Source organism: Trichechus manatus, unplaced genomic scaffold, assembly GCF_000243295.1.
Source record: "Trichechus manatus latirostris isolate Lorelei unplaced genomic scaffold, TriManLat1.0 scaffold00060, whole genome shotgun sequence".
Lineage (NCBI taxonomy): Eukaryota > Metazoa > Chordata > Mammalia > Sirenia > Trichechidae > Trichechus > Trichechus manatus.
Window position 1 is genome coordinate 10,050,988 of NW_004443996.1, and position 26,524 is coordinate 10,077,511.

A 26,524-nucleotide genomic window follows, 5' to 3' on the forward strand; every position below is an offset into this window, starting at 1 on the left:
GGCAGCATATAGATGGATCATGCTTTTTTATCCAATCTGCCACTCTCCGTCTCTTTATTGGTGCATTAAGTCCGTTAACACTCAGCGTAATTATTGATAGGTTTGAACTTAGTGCTGTCATCCTGGTATCTCTTTTTGTTTGTTTTTCACAGTTTCTTTGTTCTCCTAAGTTTTCTGTGCTGAGTCATTTTTCTTTGTGTATTTTTTTAATCTTTTTCTTTGTTGTAGCTTTTGTGTTTGCTAGGTCTTTATGTTTTTCTACTTTTTTAATCTTGATCTGTAGGATTGTTAGATTCCTTTGTGGTTACCTTAATATTTACCCCTATTTTTCTAAGTTTATATCAGTCTTTTATTACTTTATATCACCTTAACTTCCTCTCCATATGAAAAATCAATTTCTGCATTTTTTAACTCCCTCTTGTTTGTTTTAATGTTGTCGTTTTTTACATATTGATATCTGTTTCCCTATTTTCAGTGTTTTAGCTTTGATGTATTTTCGGTGTCTGTATCTGAGTCACTATCTGGTTGCTCTGTCCTGCATTCTAGTCTTGTGTTGTTAGCTGGTGTTATTGGTTATCTAACCGTAGGACTTCCTTTAGTATTTCTTGTAATTTTGGTTTGGTTTTTGCAAATTCCCTAAACTTCTGTTTATCTGGAAATGCCCTAATTTTGCCACCATATTTGAGAGACAGTTTTGCTGGATGTATAATTCTTGGCTGGCAGTTATTTTCCTTCAAGGTTTTATATATGTCATCCTGTTGCCTTCTTGCCTGATAGGTTTCTGCTGAATAGTTCGAGCTTATTCTAATTGACTCTCCTTTGTAGATGACTTTTCTTTTATCCCTAGCTGCTCTTAAAATTCTCTCTTTATCTTTGATTTTGGTAAGTTTGATTATAATATGTGTTGATGACTTTATTTTGGGATCTACCTTATGTGGGGTTTGATGAGCATCTTGGATAGATATCTTCTCATCTTTCATGATATCAGGGAAGTTTTCTGTCAACAAATCTTCAACAAGTTTCTCTGTATTTTCTGTTATCCCTCCCTTTTCTGGTACTCCAGTGACTCGTAGGTTATTTCTCTTGATAGAGTCCCACATGACTGTTAGAGTTTTTTCATTCTTTTTAGTTCTTTTATCTGATTTTTCCTCAAATAAGTTGCCGTCAAGAGGTTTATCTTCAGTGTCACTAATTCTAACTTCTGCCTCAATTCTGCTCCTATGACTTTCTATTGGGTTGTCCAATTCTGAAATTTTATTGTTAATCTTCTGGATTTCTGATTGCTGTCTCTCTATAGATTTTTGCAGCCTATTAAATTTGGCATTATGTTCTTGAATAACTTTTTTAAGTTCTGCTACTACTTTGTGTGTTCCCTGGTAATTTCTGCATTTTGTCGAATTTCCTTTCTAATTTCTGGAAGAGTTCTGTATGTTAATCTTTTGTATTCTGCCTCTTGTAATTCCAAGAAGTTCTCTTCCTCCAGATAATTTATTGAGTCTTTATTTTCGGGAGCTTGCTGAAGCCATCCTGGACTGCCTTTTTATGTGACTTGATATTGACTGTTGTCTCCGAGTCATCAATAATTTATTATAATTTTATTTTGTATTTGTTCAGTGATACCTAGCTTCTTGTTTTGTTTTGTTCTGATATGCCCCAGTAAGCTGCTCGTGTGCACTAGTTTGATTTTTGACACCTTTGAATCTCTAATGCCCTGTCACCAGGTAGTTAGTTATGTAACTAAGTATGTGCACACAGAAGTCTGTTAAATTTTCCTGTATGGGTTCAGCTCGGGTGTGCAGGCAGTCGGTCACCAAGTGTATGATGCAGGCGCTCACCCCCAGTCCTAGAGAGGCATGGGTGATTGGTGCAGTCACTGGACTCTCACCGTGGTAGGGGATCATATGCTCTGCCAGGCAGGTGGCTGATGGCTGCCCCGAGAGTCTGAAAGGAAAGTGTGTCCCTATTCTCTAGGGTGAGTAGGTAGGTGAGTTTTGCAGCCGGAATATGAGCACCCCACTCTGTTGGCTGTAAAGACTCAAGGGCACCACTTTTTCTTGGACTCCTGTAGCCGGTGACTAGGAGCTTTAGGTGATACCACCAGTCCTCAAGCCCCTGATGCAGATCAATAAAAGTTCCTACCTAAGAGGCAGGGCTGTTTCAAGGGTCACAAATCTGCCTGTTCACAGCTGAAGCAGTTGAAGTTAAACTTCAGATTGTGGTAGTGAGGACTAACGCTGTTGAGATGGGTCCCCATAAGTCTGTACAGGGGTGTAAGGTACTCAGAGTCTGCGGAACCCTTGTACCTGTGCCTTGCAAAGGAGCTGTGCCGACCCTGAGTTCCTGGCTTGTGGGAGGCAGTAGCTTATTTGTTCCTTCTCCAAGGCCAGGGGAATGGGTCAGGGCACCTTTTGGTATCTGCTTCCGGCCCAACGGACTCCCGGTGCAGAGCACGGAGGGAGGAAGTAAAAGGGAGAGACGTTTTTCCCAAATGGGCTTTTTTTTTTTAAAATCCTCGCAAAAGGCTGCACGCATGTACTTAGCCACTTCGGAGCTGCTTTTCATTGGTTTGGAGTGTCCAAGCAGAATCTCTGCTGCTGGGTCTCTCTTGATGTGGAAACTGCTTCCCGAAAGCGCGCACAGCACAGGTGTTTGCCTGCTTCACCGTGGACTGGCATGGCTGCAGTGCTGCAGTTTTGTCACCGCGGCTCTGGCGCCCTTCGGTTCTTCCAGACCGTCTCGCTCTCCCCTATCATTCCGTCGATTTCCTCAACTTTGCCTTGTTCAGGGCTCCTAGATATTCATATAGAATCAAATCACTTGTTTTTCCAGGTCTTTGTTGTAAGAGGGATATATGAAATGTCTAACTACTCCACCATGTTGGCCACACCCCCTCCGAAATAGCCTCATTTCTTGTAGTAACAGCTGGTATTGTGGAAAACCAAACCCAGAGTCTTAAGACTGGCTTAATTACGATGCCAACTCAGTTGCCAGCCTCGAGAGGTGTCTGAAGTTAGAGTGAGGGCGTTGATTGGGAAGCAGTGGGATTCTGAAACTTGGGATGGGGACATATGGGCAGATACTCAGGAAGCTGGAGACACTGAGCCCCTAAATTCCTTGAGTCACTCTCGCAAAGATAGCCAGTCCTCTCACTCCCATCTGAAGAGATTTATTCCATGTTTGTCTGCTAAACAGCCCTCCCCAGTAAAACCATTAGCCTCTCCACCCCCATCTAATGAGATTAACCCAGCTGCATCTAAAGAGCCTTTGTCTGAGTCCCTGCCTGGGGCATCGCCTGAGGCAGATGCTTTACAAGACAATGCTGAATGTTCTCAAAACATTTCCCCACCACAGATTTTGGCTTTTAGACCTGTAACTAGACTTAAAGTCTGAGCAAGCCCCAAAAGGTGAAGTACAAAGTGTGACACAGGAGGATGTATGCTATACTCCAAAAGAACTGCTTGACTTTTCTAATATGTACAAACAGAAGCCTGGGGAATATATGTGGGAATGGCTATTAAGGGTGTGGGATAATGGTATAAGGAATATAATGATGGATCAGTCTTGAGTTTATTGATATGGGCCCACTAAGCACAGATTCTTCGTTCAGTGTTTCAGCTCAAGAAGTTAGGAAAGGATCTGATAGTGTATTTGGTTGGGTCAATGAAGCATGGATTACGTGGTGGCCGACACTAAATCAAGTTGAAGTACCAGACCTGCCTTGGTATACTGTAGAAGAAGGTATCCAGAGGCTTAGGGAATTTGACATGTTAGAGTGGATTTGTCAAGTTAGACCTACAGACTTACACATGGAGGGCCCAGAGGACACACGTTTTACCACAAAGGTGAGAAACAAGTTTTGCAAAGGGGGAGCCCCACCATCCTTGAAAGCTGCTATGATTGCTATTTTATGTAAGTCAGATTTTACAGTGGGAACTACCCTACGTGAATTAAGACACCTAACTACAATAGGATTGTTTGAACCCAGTGGTGGTAGGGGCCAAATGGCAGCACACAATTGACAAACACACAGTGAGCATGATTACCATAATAGACAGCAGCATCAAAGCAGTAATAAGAATACCTGTCTCATATGGACTTATGGCATTGGCTACTTAGTCATGGGGTCTGTAGGAGTAAAATATATGGGAAATCTACTATTTACTTGATCTTTACAAGTAGAAGAATTCTAGATCAAGTGAAGAGTAATCTAGCTTGAATCACCAGAATAGAGAGTCACGGCCCCTCAATCAATTCCCAGACTTGAGCCAGTTTACAGACCCACAACACCTTGAATGAAGCGGAGGCTGGATCCCCTTGAGGAAGGACTCAAATATACTGCCGAAAGCTTATACTGTTAATATTTCTCCCAGCCTTCCCCAAAGGGATCTACAGCCTTTTACAAGAGTGACTGTTCGTAAGGGACAAGGAAATAATCAGACTTTTTGGGGATTACTGAATACTGGCTCTGAACTGACACTTATCCAAGAGACCCAAAATGTCACTGTGGCCTACCAGAGTGGTGGTATATGGAGGTTAGGTTATTAATGGAGTCGTAGCTCATGTCCATCTCACAGTAGGTCCCGTGGGTCCTCGAACCCATCCTGTAGTGATTTCCCCAGTTCCAGAACGCATAATTGGAATAGATATACTCAGCAAGTGGGAGAACCATCACATTAGATCCCTGACAAATGGAATTAGGGCTGTTATAGTAGGAAAAGTCAAGTGGAAGCCATTAGAACTGCCCCTACCTAAGAAAATAGTGAACCGAAAGCAATACTGCATCCCTGGAGGGATTGTGGAGATTAGTACCACCATCACGGACTTGAAGGATGAAGGGGTTGTGATTCCCACCACACCCCTACTCAACTCACTTATTTGGCTTGTGAAAAAAACAGATGAATCTTGGAGAATGACAGTGGATTATTGTAAACTTATCCAGGTGGTGTCATGGATTGAATTGTGTCCCCCAAAAAATGTGTGTAGCAACTTGGCTAGGTCATGATTCCTAGTATTGTATGATGTGTTATCTGATGTGATTTCCTTATGTGTTGTAAACTCTACCACTATGATGAGATTATATGTGATCTCCTCATGTGTTGTAAATTCTGTCACTGTGATGAGGTTATACTGATGAGGATGACAAGATCAGTGTCTTAATGCAATCTCTTTTGAGATATAAAAGAGAGAAGCGAGTAGAGACACATGGGAACCTCATACCACCATGAAAGCAGTGCTGGAAGCAGAGCGCGTCCTTTGGACCTGAGGTTCCTGCGCAGAGAAGCTCCCAGACCAAAGGAAGACTGATGAACCACAAGGAATTTCCTCCAGAGCCAACAGAAAAGAAAACATTCCCTTGGAGCTGATGCCCTAAATTTGGACTTGTAGCCCACTGGACTGTGAGAGAATAAATTTCTCTTTGTTACAACCATCCACTTGTGGTACTTCTGTTGGAGCAGCTCTAGATGACTGAAACAGGTGGTAACTCCAGTGTCGGCTGCTGTTCCAGATGTGGTTTTTTTACTTGAGCAAATTAATACCTTTCCTGGCACGCAGCTATTGACCTTGTTAATGCCTTTTTCTCCGTATTTGTTTTGAAGGACCAGCAGAAGCAATTTGCCTTCAGCTGGCAAGGCCAGCAATACACCTTCACTGTCCTACCTCAGAGCTATATACACTCTCCAGCCCTATGTTGTAATTTAGTCGCAGGTACCTTAACTGCCTTTTTCTTCCACAAGATGTCACACTCGTCCATTACATTGATGACATTATGCTGATAGAACCTAGTAAGGAAGAAGTGTCAATGACTCTGGACTTACTGGTAAAACATTTGCATGCTAGACGGTGGGAAATTATTCCCACAAAAATGCAGGTATCTTCCAGCTCAGTGTAATTTCTAGGGGCCCAGTGGTGTGGGCCATGTTGAGATATTTCTTCTAAAGTGAAGGATGAGTTAATGCATCTGGCCCCTCCCACAACTAAAAAGGAGGCACAACACCTAGTGGACCTCTTTGGGTTTTGGAGGCAACATGTTCCTCATTTGGGTGTGCTACTCTGGCCTCTTTATCAAGTTACTTGAAAAGCTGCTAGTTTTGAGTGGGGTCTAGAACAAGAGAAAGCTCTGCAACAGGTTCAGGCTGCCATGGAAGCTACTTTGCCCCTTGGGCCATATGATCTGGCTGATCCAGTGGTGCTTGAAGTGTCAGTTGCAGACAGAGATGCTGTTTGGAGTCTTTGGCAGGCCCCTATTGGTGAATCACAGCACAGCCCCTTAGGATTTTGGAACAAGGCCCTACCATCCTCTGCAGATAACTACTCTCCTTTTGAGAAACAGCTTTTGGCTTCTTACTGGGCCTTAGTAGAGACTGAACGCTTAACCATGGGACACCAAGTTACCATGTGGCCTGAGCTGCCCTTCATGAACGGCGTGTTATCTGACCCACAGAGTCATAAAGTTGGACGTGCACAGCAGCACTGCATCATTAAATGGAAGTGGTATATACAAGATCAGGCCCAAGCAGGACATGAAGGCACAAGTAAGTTACGTGAGGAAGTGGTCCAAATGCCCATGGTTCACACTCCTGTCACATTACCTTCCATCTCCCAGTCTGCACCTATGGCCTCATGGGGAGTTCCTTATGATCAGTTAACTGAGGAAGAGAAAACTCGTGCCTGGTTTACAGATGGTTCTGCACGATATACAGGCACCAATTGAAAGTGGACAGTGGCAGCATTACAGCCCCTTTCTGGGACCTCCCCGATGGACAGTGATGAGGGGAAATCCTCCCCATGGGCAGAACTTCGAGCAGTGACCTGGTTGTTCACTTTGCTTAGAAGGAGAAGTGGCCATATATGTGATTGTTTATTGATTCATGGGCTGTGGCCAGTGGTTTGGCTGGTTGATCAGGGACTTGGAAGGAACACGATTGGAAAATTGGAGACAAGGAGGTATGGGGAAGTGGTATGTGCATAGACCTCTCTGAATGGGCCAAAGAAGTGAAAATATTTGTGTCTCATGTGAATGCTCACCAAAGGGTACCTCGTACCTCCGAGAAACAAGAGCCAGGAGAAGAGCGTGTCCTTTGGACCTGGGGTTCCTATGCAGAGAAGCTACTAGACCAGGGGAAGATTGATGAGTAGGACCTTCCTCCAGAGCCGACAGAGAGAGATAGCCTTCCCCTGGAGCTGGCACCCTGAAATTGGACTTCTAGCCTTCTAGACTGTGAGAGAACAAACTTCTGGTTTTTAAAGCCATCCACTTGTGGTATTTCTGTTATAGCAGCACTAGATAACTAAGACAGGGACCTTTCTTGAATCTTAAAGAATTTTGACCTATCACTGACGTTAGTCATATCATATTTTGTATTTTATAAGAGAACAATTTGGAAGCTCATCTTGCACAATTATAAAGGAGAATAATTTAGGACACATGATGGATTCTGAATAGATTATTTTACACTTAAATGCATTTTATACATATATAAATTTGATTAACTTATTTATTAGTTGAATTTGTCAGTGTTGCTAAGCACAAAGAGATATGTTTTGACATCAAAGAATTAAGTTTCTCTCAAAAAGAAAGTTTTTCAAAAATTGTAAGACAAAATTGTTATGTGCACATCTCCACTCCAAAGAACATGCTCTATAGTTTATCGCTTAAACATAACCTTGACTATCTCAGCATCCCAGATAGGAAGGAGTCATAACTATAGTGTACTATTTTTCAGAGGTTGTCAAATCTTCAACAACAGTGGATGGAGAAGCACACATTGTTTTTTTCCAACCTAAATCATGTTAACTGGTTGCCTTATTAAAACCAGTACTTTTAGAGCTTTATTGCCATTTTACTTTTGTTACTTTGTGGAGCTAAATTCTTTAGTAAATAGAGGCTAGAATGATGTTACTTACTCCTTATGATGCTTTTGAAATTATTAAATAATTAATTATATATATTAAAACTCTTGGACTTAACTACATAACTCCAATGAATTAAAACAGATAAGTTTTAATGGTAGAAGTACAGTAACATAGTGGAGTTACGTCAGACAAAGGTTGTGGGGATTTTTTTCTCATTTATTTTACAGTTGTCATATTAATACTCCATTCTACTTTGCTGTGGTGGAAGGTAAATTGCTTATCTCTAAACCTGCAATATGATTATAGTGGAAGTAAAAGAAAACAATTCACTTAGTGCATTTGATGGAGATATTCAGATACAACACAGGGTGTGTGTTCCTTAATTTTATTGTTACTTTTGAGAAAAGGAAAAGTGACTTTGAATATTCTCCTCCCCAAAAGGAGCTATATGATATTCATGCTGGAAGAATGAGATCTACATCTTTCTAGCAAAATACTCAAGGGTTGGTCAGAAGTGAACCGTTTTTATTGTTTCTTTATAGTCAGTTATCAGCCACTAACAATTGGGAAAAACATTCCCAATAAAGCACTGGAGTTATCTACTCTGTTAGATATGTAAGTAAAGCAAGAATGGACAGTACTGAAAAACAGTGACTAAATGGAGAATACATGCAAAAGAGATTGTTTATGGAATTCCTTAGTGTGTGGAGCCTAAAGGTTGTTGACATTACCAAATGCTGAGAAAAAAATGTATAGGTATTATTATCTCAGGTACTGGATAAATAAATTTAAAAAATTACTGAGACGGGAGAAGGCATATTTGACAATGTTGTCAAATATACAACAGTCCTTATACTAGAATTTTTTTGAATGACTGTCAGTGATGACTAGGGAGATGCTAATAGAAAACTTGTGTTTAAGATAAAATGCGTTGTTAAGATTATTTAGTGAAATTTTTAAAATACTTTTAACACAAAGCCAGCTGGTTTCATTTCTCTTAGTTCATTCTAGTCTTTATCTATCTATCTATCTATACATACATATTTTTACATAACTTAAATCATAGTCTACATAAAATTTTATGTTTTATGTGTCTTGCTTTATATTTTTTAAATATTTCTACACTTCTGTGGTTTTCATATTTGAATTTTTAATGCCTCAATAGTAGTTCATTGAATATTCTGTAATTTAATTAACCATTCCCCTGTTATTGGACTTGTTAGGTGCCATTGCGTTCCAATTCATAGCGACCCTATGTACAACAGAAAAAGACGCTGCCTGCTTCTGCGCCATCCTCACAATCATTGCTATGTTTGAGCTCATTGTTGCAGCTACTGTATCAGTCTATGAGGATCTTTTTCTTTTTCACTGACCCTCTATTTTACCAAGCATGATGTCCTTCTCCAGGGACTGGTCCCTTTTGATTACATGTCCGAAGTATATGAGACAAAGTCTTGCCATCCTCGCTTCTAAGGAGCCTTCTGGCTCTATTTTCTTTGAAGACAAATTTTGTTCATTCTTCTGGCAGTCCATGGTATATTCAGTATTCTTTACCAACACCATAATTTAAATGCATCAATTCTCCTTCAGTCTTCCTTATTTATTGTCCAGCTTTCACATATATATGAGGCGATTGAAAATACTATGGCTTGGGTCAGGTGCACCTTAGACCTCAAAGTGACATCTTTGCTTTTTAATACGTTAAAGAGATTTTTTGCAGCAGATTTGCCCAGTGCAGTACGTCGTTTGATGTCTTGACTGCTGCTTCCATGGGTGTTGATTTTTGGGCTTCAGGTATTACAAATAGCCCAGCAGTAAACATTTTGTTCATGTAAATCTTTTCTGCTAAACAGTTACATCCCTAGGATAGGTTCCCAGTGTTGGGGCAATGAATGTTTATATTTTCATGATTCTTGAAATGTATTGCCAAATTATTTTCCGAATGGATCATATTACTCTAAGGTGCTGCTAGAAAAGTAGGTGTACACCATTTCCATTGTAATCACCAGAATTAGGTTTTAGAATTTTTTTAAGTGCTGACTTAGTAGGTATAAAATTGTACCTTACTATCTTCAGTTAAATTTCTTTGATAGCTAGCAAAAAAATTGAACATTTTCTGTGACTCAGTTTATTATTTGTATTTTCTGTACTGTGACTTACTGTTAATTTCCTTTGCCCACTCATCTGTTGAGTTTTGATGGTCAAGTTTTATATGTATTTTAAGATATTAAGATTTTGCCATACTTGTTGCATATATTTTCCATTTGTTTTCTTTTTCATTAGTTTTTTTTAAAGGAATTTTAAAAAGTAATGCTAAATTATATATACTATAAAGATGCATAAAATTTTCAGTAATTGTTCCTGATTTAACAGTTTAGGTCTGAGATACTAATTCTTAATGAGTTTAAAAGGATTTTGTTGATATGCTAAATTGTATTTTTTTGGCCTCGAGGAACTGAAATATTTGTTGGATGGATGAATGAATGAATGAATATGAACGGATTTCCTTTCTGGTAGCTGTTTACCTCTCCTCTCTTTCTTTCTCTTCCTATCTCTGTGTCTCTTTCTGTGCCCCTTTTCAAAGTTTCTTTTCTGTTTTTTTTTCTTCTTTCTGTTGATGTTGTTATTGTTATTTGTTTTGTTTTTATACCTTCAAGCAGTGGTTCTCAACCCAGGGCAGTTTTTCACCCTATGGGGACATTTGAAAATATTTGGAAATAATTTTATTGTCACAACTTGGGAGGGGGTATGCCACTGGCACTTAGTGAGTAGAGGCCAGGGGTACTGCTAATTACCGTACAATGGACAGATAGCCCCCAAAACAAAGAATAATCGATTCAAAATGTCAGTAGTTCCAAGGTTGAGAAACTCTGCCTTAAAATAACATACCTTTTACTCTATCCACCTGCAAAGTATGGACTGAGCCAAGCCAAGCCAAAGTAATCGTTTACTGTTTCAAGAAACTCAGAGAAGTAAAAAATGTTTGACTGGAGAAGGAAAATTACTAAAGGCCCAAAGTTAGGGTGCCTGCTCATCTCACCTTAGGCTTGTGGAATTTTCTAGGGGTTGAGATGGGTAGCCACTGCCAAGAAGAAATCTTACCTAGTACTGATAGCTTATGCACATTCTACCATTATCTACTCAGCTTCTCACAGTATTGCATAAATACTCAGATCTCTAACTTGTTTTTATGATTTACATTCAAGGTTTTGCTGATTTTGCTATTCATCATTCATTTTTTGTCATTTTGTCAGTTTAAAATGGCCAGTGGATCTACCTTTGCCTGAAAGAAAGACTTCATTGCTCTTAAGATTGTGAGACATTGAAAGGTTTCATATTTTTGATTGTGGCATGGTTCTAATTGTACTAATCTAGCTAGAACTCAATTCTTGCCTTAATTTTGCCTTGCTTAAACATAAAGCTATTATCACTTGTACTATATTATTTATGCAGTGTGGTAAAATGTCACCTTGTATCAAAGTGACTTTGAACTTAGAGGGATTGTATATCTTGATTCAAATATGTGTTGGGTGTTAAGTATTTTCAGTATATAAGAGAAGACAGGAGAAATTTCACAGGGCAAGTGGGTGATTGTAAATCCTTACATGAGGGTCAAGATCTCCATTTCAGGGAAGTGAGGAGAATCCAGGTGATATTTAGAGGAGAATTGTGCAGACTTATGCTTTATTCTGGCAGCTTTTTAAGAAAATTAAGAGCAAGGCAAAGCAAACAAAAAAAATGAGACGGGATCTAAGATGATCTTATAGGAGATGAAACCTCAAAAAGTTCATTGTTAAATAGAGTGAGAGCCTACAGATTCAAAAACCAAGAAGAGGAGAGCCCATAGGCAAGCCTAGAAAGGGTTGTTTACTACTTAAAACCTAAGTGGTGTCATAAGTCCCCTTCTCTTTTCACTGTATAGGTCTCTTATATTACTCTTTAATTTTTAGGGAAAGCTGTATGTGTGGTGCATTGAGGTGAGGGGGTGAGACAAGTGCATTAAAAAAATCTCTGTATAAATTTTAAGATGTGTTACACTCAGCCGAATAGTTTTTATTCTGAAACTCCTTCATGGTATAGTAGGATTTCCGTACGTATTTAAAATGACAGCATTTTTAACTATAGTGTACCAAGGAAGATGAAATGGAGGTGTGCTTGAGAAACCATAGTAAGGCAAGCAGAAAAATCAGGCCCCTGGGATTTATCAGAAGAGTATTCTTAGTGTTTTGGAATAGTGGACTTGAGTTTATAAAATCATGAAATTTGTGAGGGAATTTAGACTTTTCATAGGGTAGAATTGCTATGTTGTTTGTTGTGTACCCTGTTTTGCCTCATCTTAATATTCACGATTTAACTTCATGAAGTAGGTTTTACTTTTAGTTTTTAAGAAGTAAATCTATTTTCTTTTCTTTTTTCCAGTGAATATCACTTCTGCCAGACAATTAACTGGATGTAGTCGCTTCAGCCATATTTTCCCTTCATCTGCTTACCAGCACATTAAGATGCATAAGAGAATTCTGGGGCACTTGTCATCGGTGTACTGCGTAGCATTTGATCGAAGCGGAAGAAGAATTTTTACAGTGAGTTTAAAATTTATGATACTGTAGTATATTGGAGATTTATAACAGTTGAAGCTAGACTTCCTAGCATCGCATTATGCTTTATAAAGAATTCATCCTTTTTGGACATATGAATGCAGAAAAGGTGATTGGAAACTGGAAATCTTTTCTTATTCCATATGGGTAAATGGGTGAACTATAATACAATGTCCACTATCTTTTGGGAAATTTAATTAAAAAAATTAAATCTTCAGAAGGCCTCATATTCTAGAGGTAGTTAATTTATGTGAAACAAGTTTAGTTACTCAATTTCATTTCATTCCATTTTAGCAAACATTTATTAAAATGAAAATCCATTTAGCATAATTATTGCCAGTTTTACTTATCAACTAAATCATTCTTATAATTGAATAGCTGAACTACATAGTTAGTTATGAGATTATAGTTTTTTTCTATATTTTTCTTTGATTTTAGTGCTGGTTATTTTTTAAATAGTTTTTTTATTAACCAGATATTTACTGTATGCTTTTAAGTACAAAATTGTAGCACACTTAATATTTCCAAGAAGAGGCTTAGTCTTCATTGCTTCAGTACTAAGTTAACATAGAAGTGTGGATAACGGCATAATTTTCTTTTTACATTTGTATGCTACAATAAAGGAAGTGGTTTGTACTTGGAAAAGTTATGAATCCTTGGAGTTCATTACAGATTCTTCCATTGACTTCTTCATGACTCCAAATATGTCATCTAAGTATTTGCATGTTGTTGATCATGATGAGGATGATAATTGTCATTTTTTAGCAGATAATTATTAAATAACTTACCTACCACATTAGAGGAGAATTCCTTTTTACTATTTTTAAAGTTCTTTTGAAATTCTCAGTAGGAAGTTTAACTCATTATTTTCACCAGACATTAACAGCCTCATGTTCACTGAGAAATGCTTTTAGAATTTAGGTTATATTTTTAAATATTTGTAAAGAAAAATATTCAAACAATTAAGAAAAAAAGAATGTTACGCCAGGGGTAGTTAATGCCAAATCACTTAAGAGTGAGTTAAAAATATTTTGAGTTATCTAGATTGGTAGTAGTTTTGAGGAGTTCTTCACAAATTCCATTGTCAGTTTGGATAATGCTATCACTACTATCATTTAGCCATTGTCTATATTTACTACTGGATTCATATTATATAGAGAAGAGACTAAAAGGAAAGTCTTAGAAGTAATATAATACAATTCTCCCTTTGCCTTTTTGCTTGCTTATTTTGTCTTGTTTTTTGTGTGTCTGTTTGGTGGCCAATTTCTGCTTCACTGTAAATCTCATGTACTTTTGTGTTACTATAGGGTTCAGATGACTGTTTGGTGAAAATTTGGGCTACAGATGATGGACGCCTCCTTGCTACACTTAGAGGGCACTCTGCTGAAATATCTGACATGGCTGTCAACTATGAAAACACTTTGATTGCCGCAGGCAGCTGTGATAAGGTTGTAAGAGTGTGGTGTCTTCGAACTTGTGCACCAGTTGCAGTCCTTCAGGGACATTCAGCTTCTATTACTTCCATACAGGTAAGAAAAATGAAACGGTACTTCTAACATGTAATAACAATGAAAATTCTCTTATTTTTTGTTACATTGTGTGGATAATACAAAGAATGGCATCAGAAAGATGTTCCTCTCTTAGGGGCTTTGCCCCTAGCCTGCAGACAGATTTTTTTTTTCATAAAAATCTTTTTCTTTTAGAAATAAGTAAAAAGTAAAAAGATGGCTGAAGAGATTCTTCAAATACAGTATGAAACAACTTATGTATCTCTCTAATTTGTGAAGAAGGGAGAAGACTGGTAAATGCCTTAAGAAACACACTAACTAATACCTGTTAGTCAGGATATGAACAGGTTCTAACTTGAATATTGGAATACTTTGTGGTAGTATTTAATGCCAGATTTAATGTATGTGCCTGTATATAGTTTGATGATAGAAAAATTGTTTTTTTCTTAGTTTCAGTGACTTATTTTAACTTGATGTTTGACATATAAATTCATAAAATCGGTAACATTGGCTTCATTTAAATACTTATGTAATGTTTTTGCCAGATATTGGTAGTAGAAGTCCTGGAAACCCCAAAGCAAATTTTATTCAGTAAAACTAAATAAGGAGAACTTTGTCTTCTTCTTTAAAGGTGTTGAGAGCAAAACAAGAATCCTGAAACTGTCTTTTACATTTAGGTCAAGGAAACTGTTTTTGTGGATGAGACAATTATTCTCATTTACTTTGTGCCTTGATATGCCATTCAGTGTTTTTGTATATTACTTAAATAACATTTCAGCTATTTTGGTGAGCTGGCAAGAATTTGGTTAAATGTGTATTGGATTTAAAAATTTTTATGTCAGAATTTTGACCAGTTGAGATTATTTTCATGGATTTTCTTTGGGGAGATTACTGGTTACTTGTGTTCCCACTGTCCTGTCTGACTGATTATTTCTGGAATTTGGAGATATTCTCATACAACAGAAAACAATGACTATTTGATTATATTGAAAAATGTTTATGATACTGTTTGCCTGCTTCATAGTTTCGTTTGCTAGTTTTCTCTCATTTTGTTTACTTCTGCACAGTTTAAATGTTGGAGTGCCCTAGAGATCCATGGACTTTTTCTCTATCACCCTGTTTCCATTGGTGATCTCACTGACTCTCATGGCTTTAAATAATCATCTATAGGCTGATGACTCTTAACTTTATATCTGTATCTTGGACCACTCCATACTTTTGTGTCCAGCTACCCTCTTGACATCATCAGTTGGATGTCTATTAGGCATCTCAAATTTAACATATTCAATACTGAACTCACCTTTCTTCCTGGATCTGCTCCTCCCCAGTGTATTCCCCATCTCAGCAAGTGGCAATTTCATCCTTCCAGTTACTGAGGGTAGAAACTTTGGAGTCATCTCTGACTTTTTTTCCCCTTATACCCCATATCTAACTTGTCAGCAAATCATATTGGCTCTACCGTCAAAATATATCCAGAATCTGACAAATTCTCAGGACCTCCATCATTACTACCCTGATCCAAATCACTATCGTCTCTGGCCTAGATCATTGAAACAGACTTCTAATTGCTCTTCTAGCTTCTTCCCTTCCCTTCCTCCTGCCTCAGTCTAGCCTTTGTTCAGCAGCCAGAGTCATTTTAAAAGGGAAGTTAGATCATGTCACTCCTGCTCAGAACCCTCAGTAGATTCTAATCTCAAAGTTAAAGCCAATATCTAAAATGACCTACAAGGCCCTACAAGGCCTTGTTCTTTTTTACCTCATCTGATAATACTCATTGCCCTTTCTCACCCTGCTTTAGCTGCTGGCCTCTCTGCTTTTTCTTGAACACTAGGTACACTCCTGCCTTTGCTCTTGCTGCCTGCTGTCTCTGGAATGGTCATCCTTGAATATCCACACAGCTTATTTCCTCATTTTCTAAGTGCTTTGTGTAAATATCACCTCAGGGAGGCATTCTCTGATCACCTTACCACTCTATTTAAAATTGTAAATCATTCTCCCCCTGTCTTAGTTATCTAGTGCTGCCATAATGGTAATACCACATATGGGTGGCTTTAACAAACACAAATTTATTTTCTCACAGTTTAGGAGGCTAGAAGTCCAAATTTAGGGTGCCAGCTCTAGGGGAAGGCTTTCTCTGTAAAAGATCTGGAGGAAGGTCCTTGTCTGTTTGAGCTTCTGCTCCTGGGCAACTTCATGTGGCTTGACATCTCTCTTCCCCCATCTCTGCCTCTTTTGCTTGTTTAATCTTGTTTAATCTCTTTTATATTTCAAAAGAGATTGACTCAAGATACAGTTTACACTAATCCTGCTTCATTAACATAACAAAGACAACTGCTTCCCAAATGGGATTATAACCATAGGCATAGAGGTTAAGATTTATAACACATACTTTTGGGGAACATAATTCAACCCATAATACCCGCCAGCACTCTGTATTTCCTCTTCTTAGTTTTATTTTTGTGCATAGTAATGATCACCATTTGGCATTCTATATCCATTATTTATTATTTGTTTATTGACTGTCTATTAAATTCATGGCATATGATCCTTCTAGTTTTTTTTCTTTTCACTTCATTTCTCTTCCCTTTCCTTCCTTTCATTTCCCCTCCCTTCTTAACAAAATTGACATTAACATAGTATGATTATAGTAGTTACCTCTGGATGGTGGAATGATAAGTAATTTTTATTCTGTTTTTCTGTATTTCATAAATTTTCTACAATAAATATGTATTGATTTTTACATTAAAAATAAGCACTATAAATAAATGTTTTTTTTTAATCCCTAACATGATTTCTCATTTAAAAACAAGGCACAATTGAATAGGCCAGGAATCCCTAGGTGGTGCAAAATCAAAGGCTGGGAGGTTATAGTCTTCCCAGAGGTGCCCTGGAAGAAAGGCCTGGCGATCTACTTCCCAAAAATCAACTTTTGAAAACCCTATGGAGCACAGTTCTACTCTGTCACACATCACCATGAGTTGGAATCAACTCTACAGCAACTGGTTATGTAAAGTTACTCTTATGAATGGGCCAGACCCCCTTTATGATTGATGAAGCATTTTAAATATTATGGGGATAATAAAGGTTTCAGTATTCCTTCAAACTTAGTAAGATTATACTATTTTATATTTAATTGCCTCATTCCCATAGATTAGGGATCAGCAAATTTATGGGCCAGATAGTAAATATTTTAGACTTTTCAGGACATGTGGTCTCTGTCACAACTTGTAGTACAAAAACAGCCATAAACAATACATAGGGTGACTGTGTCCCAGTAAGACTTTATTTACATAAAGAAGCAGCAAGCTGGATTTGAAAAGTGGATTGTGGATTAAGTTTTTTAATGTAGGCATCTTCTATCTCAGAAATGAAAATATAGGTATGCTACTGAGTACTAGTTTCTTTACTGTAAACAATTATGAATGTATAATATTAATTGACATTTTTTGTTTGAAGTCAGCTCTGCAGTTTTTAAAGATTCTGTGCTTCCAAACAAGAAAACTAAGTAAAAAATGACACCTAATATCTAGTGATACCTTTCTTTTGGTTTGAATTAAAATTTTATTCAAATCCTATACATCTTGATCCTTAATCCTTAATCATTATCTCAGTGGAAATTGTTCATTATCTTTATTTGTGATTCATTGAAACTCACAGGCATGCTATAGGGCCTGTTCTGAATTTAGAATTTTTCCTGTGTCCAGGTGTCAGAAGCCCAGTGGCTCTTCCCTTCTCTGTGATTTTCTTTTGAGAAGGTGTAAAATACTGAGAATCAGAGCTTGAGAAGCCTGTGTGATAAAGGCCATGGTCCAGCTGGGGTAGTAGTAGTCCTTTAAATTGGCAACTGACATATATTTTCTCTTAATATATTTTTTCCAACAATGATATAAACAAAGATTTGACGTATTTTACATTATGCATGTAAACAAGTGAATATGACTTAAATTTTAAAAGAAAACAAATCATACCTTATTGCAGTTGGAGTTTAAAATAAAATAAAATATTAAAATTCAAATGCTTAGCAGTTAATTCCTAATCACTGTTTTTATTTCTGATGCCTTATTCATAGGAACTATAAAAATTCCACAGTTGTTGCTGTATAAGCTTGTTTGGCAAATTTGCAAGGATTTAATTAGTAATGATTATGAGTTTATTCTCCATTAAAAGTAGTGAAATAATAATCTTAAAATGTGATGTCGAATGAGTTTAAAATGATCATTTTTTAGGACTAAAGTATTCTATCTTAAATTCAATTACTGACTTTTTCTACAGTTTTTGGTATTTTTAACTTTCTGGAAGGTATTCATTAATCTAGGGAATTTAGATTACTAATCTCTTGAAACTGAAAATCTTAAATAAATTTATTTAAAGTATATTTATTATAGTGGTTATAATTTTAAAACATGCTATATTTGAAAGGAAACCCTGGTGGCATAGTGGTTAAGAGTTTGACTGTTAACCAAGGGGTTGGCAGTTCGAATCCACCAGACGCTGCTTGGAAACCCTATGGGGGCAGTTCCACTCTGTCCTGTAGGGTCGCTATGAGTTGGAATCTACTCGATGGCAACGGGTTTGGTTTTTTTTTTATGTTTGAAATGATAAATTTGAACATGAAAGCTCTATTTAAATTAGGTGTTTTTTTTTTTTTTTTTTTTTTTTTAGTTTTGTCCATCAACTAAAGGCACAACCAGATACCTCACTTCTACTGGTGCTGATGGAACAATCTGTTTCTGGCAATGGCATGTGAAAACAATGAAGTTTAGGTAAATCTGGAAGTAGTTTCGAAATTCTGTGAAAAATTAAGCATATTCATTTTTATTTAGTACATTTAGGGATTTATATATATAGAAATATATATGTATGTGCATGTGTATATATATCATAGTTCAATTGGATGATAGAGTTTTTAGAATAAAATTTTCATCAAGCCAGTGTTAAGAGACTAATTTATACACAAAATTTTTATAAGGAATATCTGTTTCATTTCTTACTTTGGAAGAAGACTTTGAACTTTTCATAATGGTAGTAGTAAGGAATATGGTAATTTGTTTGAAAAGCTTTAGTGCTAATACTGATGTCATAAAGTATGTTTTCCAGGTTAAATTCATTTTTTACCTGAAGGGAATAGTACTTGGGAACTACTTTAGTTTTGTGGTTTCTATAATATTGACACTGAATTTGTCAATATCCAGCATTGTGCTAAGATTCTTGCTCATTAGATGAGCATGATGAAGAATATAAACATGTTACTTTTCTCTTTAGAGATCGCCCAGTGAAATTTACTGAGAGATCCAGACCTGGAGTTCAGATATCTTGTTCATCTTTCAGTTCTGGTGTGTATAAAAGTTGAATATGTTTTGAGTACTCAAAGTATTAAATGATCTAGTTGTAAAAGATAGATTTTTCAATTTTGTGAAGAAAAAATGCATATGTTTGAGTGTTAATGGAAACATGCCAAAAATGTGAACCATACGTCATAATAGAAAAAACTTTTTGACTCTAATTAACATGCAATAGTGGTTGAGTTTTTCCATTCAGCCACAATAGCCACCAGAAAGGGAATTGTAATTAAGGTCGTTTGACTTGACAACACCCAACAAAAACAACAACATGAATAACATTGGAACATTATGTTTTTGCATAAAATATAAAAAAAAAATAAATTCCTTAAGGCTGTGACCTTTAGTATTTATGCTCCAAAGGCTTATATTTAGTGTATAGTTAGTGGATTTTGTTGGGTAATGATATAGTTGTTCTTTGAATATTTCTCTTGTTTTCTTCCTGTATTTACTTATTCTATGCAGAGTTAATATGTCTTTAATGGTTAGAGAATAACCTTGTGTTTCTTGAAGCCCTTTTACTAATATAAGACAGCATACAAATAAGGAAACAATCTGTGTTTTTTAAATTTGTTGGCACTCTTTTTTTTTTCTTTTAATCTTCCAGGTGGTATGTTCATTACAACAGGTAGCACTGACCATGTGATTAGAATATATTATTTGGGTTCTGAGATTCCTGAGAAAATTGCGGAATTAGAGTCACATACGGTAAGAACAAAATGAGAAACTTAAATGTGTTGCTTTCTTTTCAACACTCCTAGAAAGTTAGTTTTATTTCTTCTTTTCTGATCTGTACCCTACTTTAGTATAGATTGATGTTAAAAACCTTTATAGCAAGATGTCTCTTTAGTAATGAAGATCACTGTGAAGTTTTGGATTTAGTAGGGTTGTATTTAAGATGAGTTCTATTTGACTGTATGGAAAAAGAAAATATATATACTGTAGTAATATTTTTGTTACTCCAGTTTTTAGTCTGCTCTACTTTATTAGTTACATAAACTGCTTGTTACTTTAAAATCTATACACTTAATAAAAGACATAAGTATGTGTTAGGGAAAAAAATCTTTTTACTGAATTTAACTTGTTAATCTTAGTATGATTGTTTTCTGAATGCCATAAAAGACTCCTGTAATCTAATCCCACTTTACAGAGAATAGCTATATGCCTGAGATGAAAGCCATTGGTGGCTGGCTCTTTTCCTCTCTGTCTATTCCCATTCCCCTGTGGCTTTTTTAGGAATCTTGGAGTCACTATTGCTTAGTTACACCATTTTACAGCTTTAATCTATCTCTGCCTCCTCTTTCTTTGCTTACCCTCTTCTCCAGATGATTATTTACTACAGGGTATAGGAATATTTCTGTTTCAGCTCACTGTACATCTCACGTGCCACATCGTAAAAGCAGTATAGTCAGGAATTGAAAGCACTTAGCTTTACAAGTCTTAATGTTACCATTCTAATTATTGTTGACACCTCATTTGGAATGTTTGTGCACATTAATAAAATACATATATTTTTCCTGAAAAATAAACTTTAAAAAATGCTTTGTGAGTTGCAGCATCAATCATGTTCTTAAAACTTGTAGTAAAATAGGCCCTATTAGAAACCTTCTTCTTGAGCTTTTGGTAACAGTCTCCTGCTTTTAGTCCTATCATATAAACATAATTGGAAAGTCTTTCTTATGAAGACTTACTGAGCCAAGTTAGATTCTCAACTTTCTGTAACTTATTCATAGACACTAAAATCCTGGAATATCATTTAAATTGTGAAAGATAAAAATCTAGGAAATATTTTAAAATCTCAGTCTGAGACCACCCGATGGGAGAAGTCCATTTGTGCTAGAGCATGCAAAGGACACATTTGTACAATTACCACCCAAGCAGGTAAAGTTCATTGAGAGCTGAGAGAGAAGGAAGGAATAATTGAATGGGAAATAATTGACGGAAAAAAGATGAAGAAAAATTAATTAATAGTTTTATTTGCAGGGGTCCAGCTAAGAATAAAAGTTAGAAAAAGTAAACAGTCCCTGTTGGAATCAGTGACTGTTGTTAGTCACTGAAAATAAGATTTCCCTTCAGGATATCTAAAACCAATCATTGCAACTGGCAATGAGAATACAGGATCTCTCAGATAAAAGTACCACAGTGAAATCTTGAAACAGTATGAATCAGAGATACCTATGAACATATGAAGAAAGTTTGATAATTTTTCAAGATGAAAAATAGTTAAATACAAAGAAATTTAGTATCTGAGCTTTCTTATTAAGAGCTAAGTTCAAATACAGTTCAATAATTGAGTGGTTTGTGAAAATGTATACAGCAGTTGAGGGTATATTTTAGCTTTATTTTCAAGGAATAAAGCAAAGAAAATTGCACATTTTGATTTACACCTTAATCTTTTCATCACCACTATATTGTTTTTAAAAGGGTCTAGGGTTAATCATTTTATAAGGAAGTTGAAATGGCAGTATCTAAACTATAGTACCTACTATCAGATGAATCTATTGCAAAATAATTAAACTATTTGGGAAACAGGAAATGTTTATTTTTTGAAATTAAAAAAATGTGAAAAATTTAATTCAGCTATTTTAAGATGGTATTTTAGGTAAGTGCGCTGTCTTATTGTGGGGGACATAATAAATTAATACCTATTCAGAACTATCTGGCTCTGGAGATTATGGTTTAGAAGTAAGTCTGCTTGTGTTTAGTTTGTCTCAAGTTTTTGAAGTATTCCTCTTAGTTACTTAATGCATTGTTTCAGTGTTCATTACAAAATTATTTTTAGAAAATTAGAGGTTTTTTAAGAAGAAAATTAACAGCATTAAAATAAATCTGCTCCATGATACTTTTGCATGTCAGTTCGTTTTACAAATAAATTAATTCTAACCAAAAATATTTTATGTCTTAGGACAAAGTTGTTGCTGTTCAGTTCTGTAACAATGGAGACAGGTAACTATGTAGTACATATCTGTGTAAACAGATGTTTGACATGTTTTACCATTCCCTCAGAAGCAGCTCCCTCTACTACAGATACCTTATTTCTATCCAGTTACACTTAAGCTAAAATCCCTTGTCTGTCTTTTTTTTCCCCCCATTTTTGAGGTTTAATTTTAAGACAGGTAACCACTCCCACACTGAGAGAAGGCTCTCCATAGGAGTCCAAGATTCCATGTCTTTTTCATGTAAACAATAACATTTCTACAAAGTCATATGGCCCAAGTGTAAAAATTAGAGAATGTGGTAATGATCTATGTTGTAGCATGTGTCAGTATGTCATTCCTTATTATTAATGAATGATATTCTATTATATGGCTATGCTACTTTTTGTTTATCCATTTAGCAGTTGATTCACATTTGAGTTCTTTCCACATAATGCTGCTATGAATATTCGTTCATAAGTTTTGTGTAGGCATATGTTTTCATTTGTCTTGGGAATAAACCTAGGAATGGAATTGCTGGGTCATATGGTAACACTTACGTTTAAACTTTGAGGAACTTCCAGACTCACCAGCAATGTATGAGGGTGAACATATTACTTTTATAATTATAAAAAAGTGATTTCCATTTTGGAGAAAAGTAGCAAGGCTATTTTATTTACATTTTTTCTCTTCAGTTTAAGATTTGTTAGCGGAAGTAGAGATGGAACAGCAAGAATTTGGCAATATCAGCAACAAGAATGGAAGAGTATAGTGCTAGATATGGCTACTAAAATCACTGGGTAAGATTGGACGTTAGATATTTCAGTGATTCTTAACATGGTATATCACTTAAATTATTGGTTTATATTAAATAATAAACATGTAGTATTACCTTTTTAAATTAGTAAATAGTTTGAAGTTAATTGGCAAAAGCAAAGTTTGCATTGTATTCCGTCTCTAAATTGGCTTTTGCTGTTGATTAGTAGACTGGATGATAGGAATATTGCTGATTCATTCAAAATTCTATTCTGTCGTGACCCAAAGATCACTCTGATGCCCACATAGTTATTCTCTGTGTTAGTTTGTATAGGTCATTTTTTTTATATCTATCTGTACTACTTTCTACCTTGAGGATTGGCCCTGTTAAATGTCATCATATGTTTAACTTTCTCTAATTTACAGAGGATATATTTATAATATTTCATAGTGTTAGCATTCTTTCTCAACATCATCTGTATACCTAATCAGCATTCTATTTTATCATCTTCACTGTTATTGGAAGATATATAATTGTCTCTTTAGGACACTAGAGTTTCTTTAGAATATGACCCTGGAAATTTTCTTCCCATTAATAAAACTGTAAAACTGACTTTGTAGTCACAGCCAGCTATGGATAATAAACCAAAAACCAAACCCGTTGCTGTCAAGTTGATTGCGACTCATAGCGACCCTATGGGACAGAGTAGAACTGCCCCATAGTGTTTCCAAGGAGCGGCTGGTGGATTCCAACTGCCGGCCTTTTGGTTAGCAGCCATAGCTCTTAACCACTGCACTACCAGGGTTCCTGCTATTGATAATATATTAGATTATATCAGAAGTTACTGAATTTCTCACTACTTTTTTTATAAGGCATGTCAGTTTGAAAAAAATATTTAAGGGAATAAAATGGGCATTATAAGTTTTCTTCATATTTTCTGTTATCCAGCATAACCTAGTGTTTTACTTTTCAGTACTTTTTGTATATTTTCAATGTTTTTGTATATTTCTTTCTAGTTTCCTTTTTTGTTTTTTTGTTCTCTGCTATTTAAGCATCAATTTTTTATCATTTTGGCTCTTTTTCTCCCTGAAATAAGTTTATGCGTATTGCTCTATGTTGGTACATTTATTTTTTTTCTTTCATGAGTACTTAAAAATACAACTTAGAATTTTTTCATATCAACAGTTGTACGCTCTTGGAGAGATTTTGTCTTAATTTGTTATTTTAGGTGCAGCTTTGGTAAAAATGTACAAGGTGTGAATATTTAAAATTATTTTGTTTAGGAGTAATTTGCCATCTGGAGAAGACAAAGTCAGTAAACTTAAGGTGACTATGGTGGCCTGGGATCGCTATGACACCACAGTTATTACTGCAGTGAACAATTTCCTTTTGAAAGTATGGAATTCTATCACAGGACAACTTCTGCATACTTTATCTGTAAGTATTCTATTTTTAGAGTAAAATGCTCAAAAGGGAATTAGTCTAGGAGACAGGAAATTTAAGTTCGAGCTTCCTTTCTATGACTTATTAGCCCTTGGGGAAGTTATTGAACTTTGTGGGGCCTCTGTTGACATATCTGCAAAATAGGAATAATACATGGTATATACATGTATCAGGAAGACTTTTTGAGGCTCTTTCCAAGTCTAAAATTTATTCACCTACTATGTTATATGCAGTCAAGAGTATATAAGTTATTTTGGTTTTCGTAGGGATTGGAATTTTTTATTCTTGCTTTGAGAGTAGGATTAAGCTTATTTGAACAAGGATGCCCTGTATATTCAGGAATTAGTATATGCAAGAAATAGAGGTAAGGGGAAGAAGTAGGCGATATAAGGCATCTTTTCCTCTTTATTCTTTTTTTTTTTTAATTAAACAATTTTATTGCTGAAAAATGCTAACCATCGTCTGAGCAAGTCGCAATCTGTTTGTTGGTGGAGGGTCTTGTCTCCATGTTGATGGCTGCTGACTGATCAGGGTGGTGGTTGCTAAAGGTTGGTGTGGCTGTGGCAATTTCTTAAAATAAGACAACAATGAAGTTTGCTGCGTCAATTGACTTCCTTTCACGAAAGATTTCCTTGTAGCATGCAATGCTGCTCGATAGCATTTTACCCATAGTAGAACTTCTTTCAAAATTGGAGTCAGCCCTCTCAAACCCTGTTGTTCCTTTATCAACTAAGTTTATGTAATATTCTAAATCATTTGTTGTCATTTCAGCAATGTTCACAGCATCTTTACCAGGAGTATATTCCATCTCAAGAAACCACTTTCTTTGCTCATCCATAAGAAACAACAACTCATCCATCAAGTTTTATCATGAGATTGCAGAAATTCAGTCACATCTTCAGGCTCTACTTCTAATTCTAGTTCTCTTGCTTTTTCCACCACATCTGCAGTTACTTCCTCCATTGAAGTCTTGAAGCTCTCAAAGTCATCCATGAGGGTTGGAATTAACTTCTTCCAACCCCCTGTTAATGTTTATATTTTGATCTCCTCCCATGAAACACGAATGTTCTTAATGACATCTAGAATGGTGAATCTTTTCCAGAAGGTATTGAATTTGCTTTGCCCAGATCCATCAGAGGAATCACTATCTGTGGCAGCTATAGCCTTACAAAATCTATATATTTTTTTAACCTGGATTTTTTTTTGCTTATTTTTGTAGTTTAAATGAAGTTTACATTTCAAGTTAGTCTCCCATACAAAAATTTATACATACATTGTTATGTGACTCTGATTGCTCTCCCGATACTATGACAGCAACTCCTCCTTTCCACCCTGATTCCCCATGTCCATTCAACCAGCAGACAGCCTTCCCACCTCACCTCCAGAAAGAAGCTGCCCGTTTAGTCTCTTGTATCCACTTGAGCTAAGAGGCACACTCCTCACGAGTATCACATTATGTCCCAGAGTCCAGTCCAATCCCTGTCTGAAGAGTGGCCTCAGAAATTGTTTTAGTTCTGGGCTGATAGAGAATCCAGGAGCCATGCTTTCCGACGTTCCTCCAGTCTCAGTCAAACCATTAAGTCTAGTCTTGTTACTAGAATTTTAGTTCTGCACCCCACCTTTCTCCTGCTCCGTCTGGGACTGTCTGTTGTGTTCCCTGTCGGGGCAGTCATTGGTGGTAGCCAGGCACCTTCTACTTCTTCTGGTCTCAGGCTGATGAAGTCTCTGGTTTATGTGTTCCTTTCTGTCTCTTGGGCTAACACTTTCCTTGTGTCTTTGGTGTTCTTCATTCTCCTTTACTCCAGGTGGTTGATGCTTCTTAGATGGCTGCTTGCAAGCTTTTAAGACCCCAGACACCGCTCCCCAAAGTAGGATGCAAAACGTTTACTTAATAAGCTTTGTTATGCCAGTTGACCTAGATGTCCCTAGAGAGAATGGTCCCCAGACCCCTACCCCTGCTATTCTGTCTCTCAAAGTGTTTCATTGTATTTAGGAAACTTCTTAGCTTTGGTTTAGTCCAGTTGTGCTGACTTCCCTTGTACTGTGTGCTGTCCTTCCCTTCACCTAAGATAATTCTTATCTACTATCTAGTTAGTAAATAAGCCTCACCCTC

General features: G+C 36.5%; 1 protein-coding gene across 1 annotated transcript in view; it reads left to right on the forward strand.

Moving 5' to 3' along the window:
- Positions 1–26,524, forward strand: part of BRWD3 (bromodomain and WD repeat domain containing 3) — a 138,317-nt gene that overhangs the window by 43,259 nt on the left and 68,534 nt on the right. Inside the window, exons 7-14 of the mRNA XM_004378881.2 lie at positions 12,274–12,434; positions 13,757–13,978; positions 18,620–18,720; positions 19,220–19,290; positions 19,904–20,004; positions 22,202–22,242; positions 22,907–23,011; positions 24,252–24,405. Coding sequence (XP_004378938.1) covers positions 12,274–12,434; positions 13,757–13,978; positions 18,620–18,720; positions 19,220–19,290; positions 19,904–20,004; positions 22,202–22,242; positions 22,907–23,011; positions 24,252–24,405 — 956 coding nt within the window. The remainder of the gene's footprint in view (positions 1–12,273; positions 12,435–13,756; positions 13,979–18,619; positions 18,721–19,219; positions 19,291–19,903; positions 20,005–22,201; positions 22,243–22,906; positions 23,012–24,251; positions 24,406–26,524) is intronic.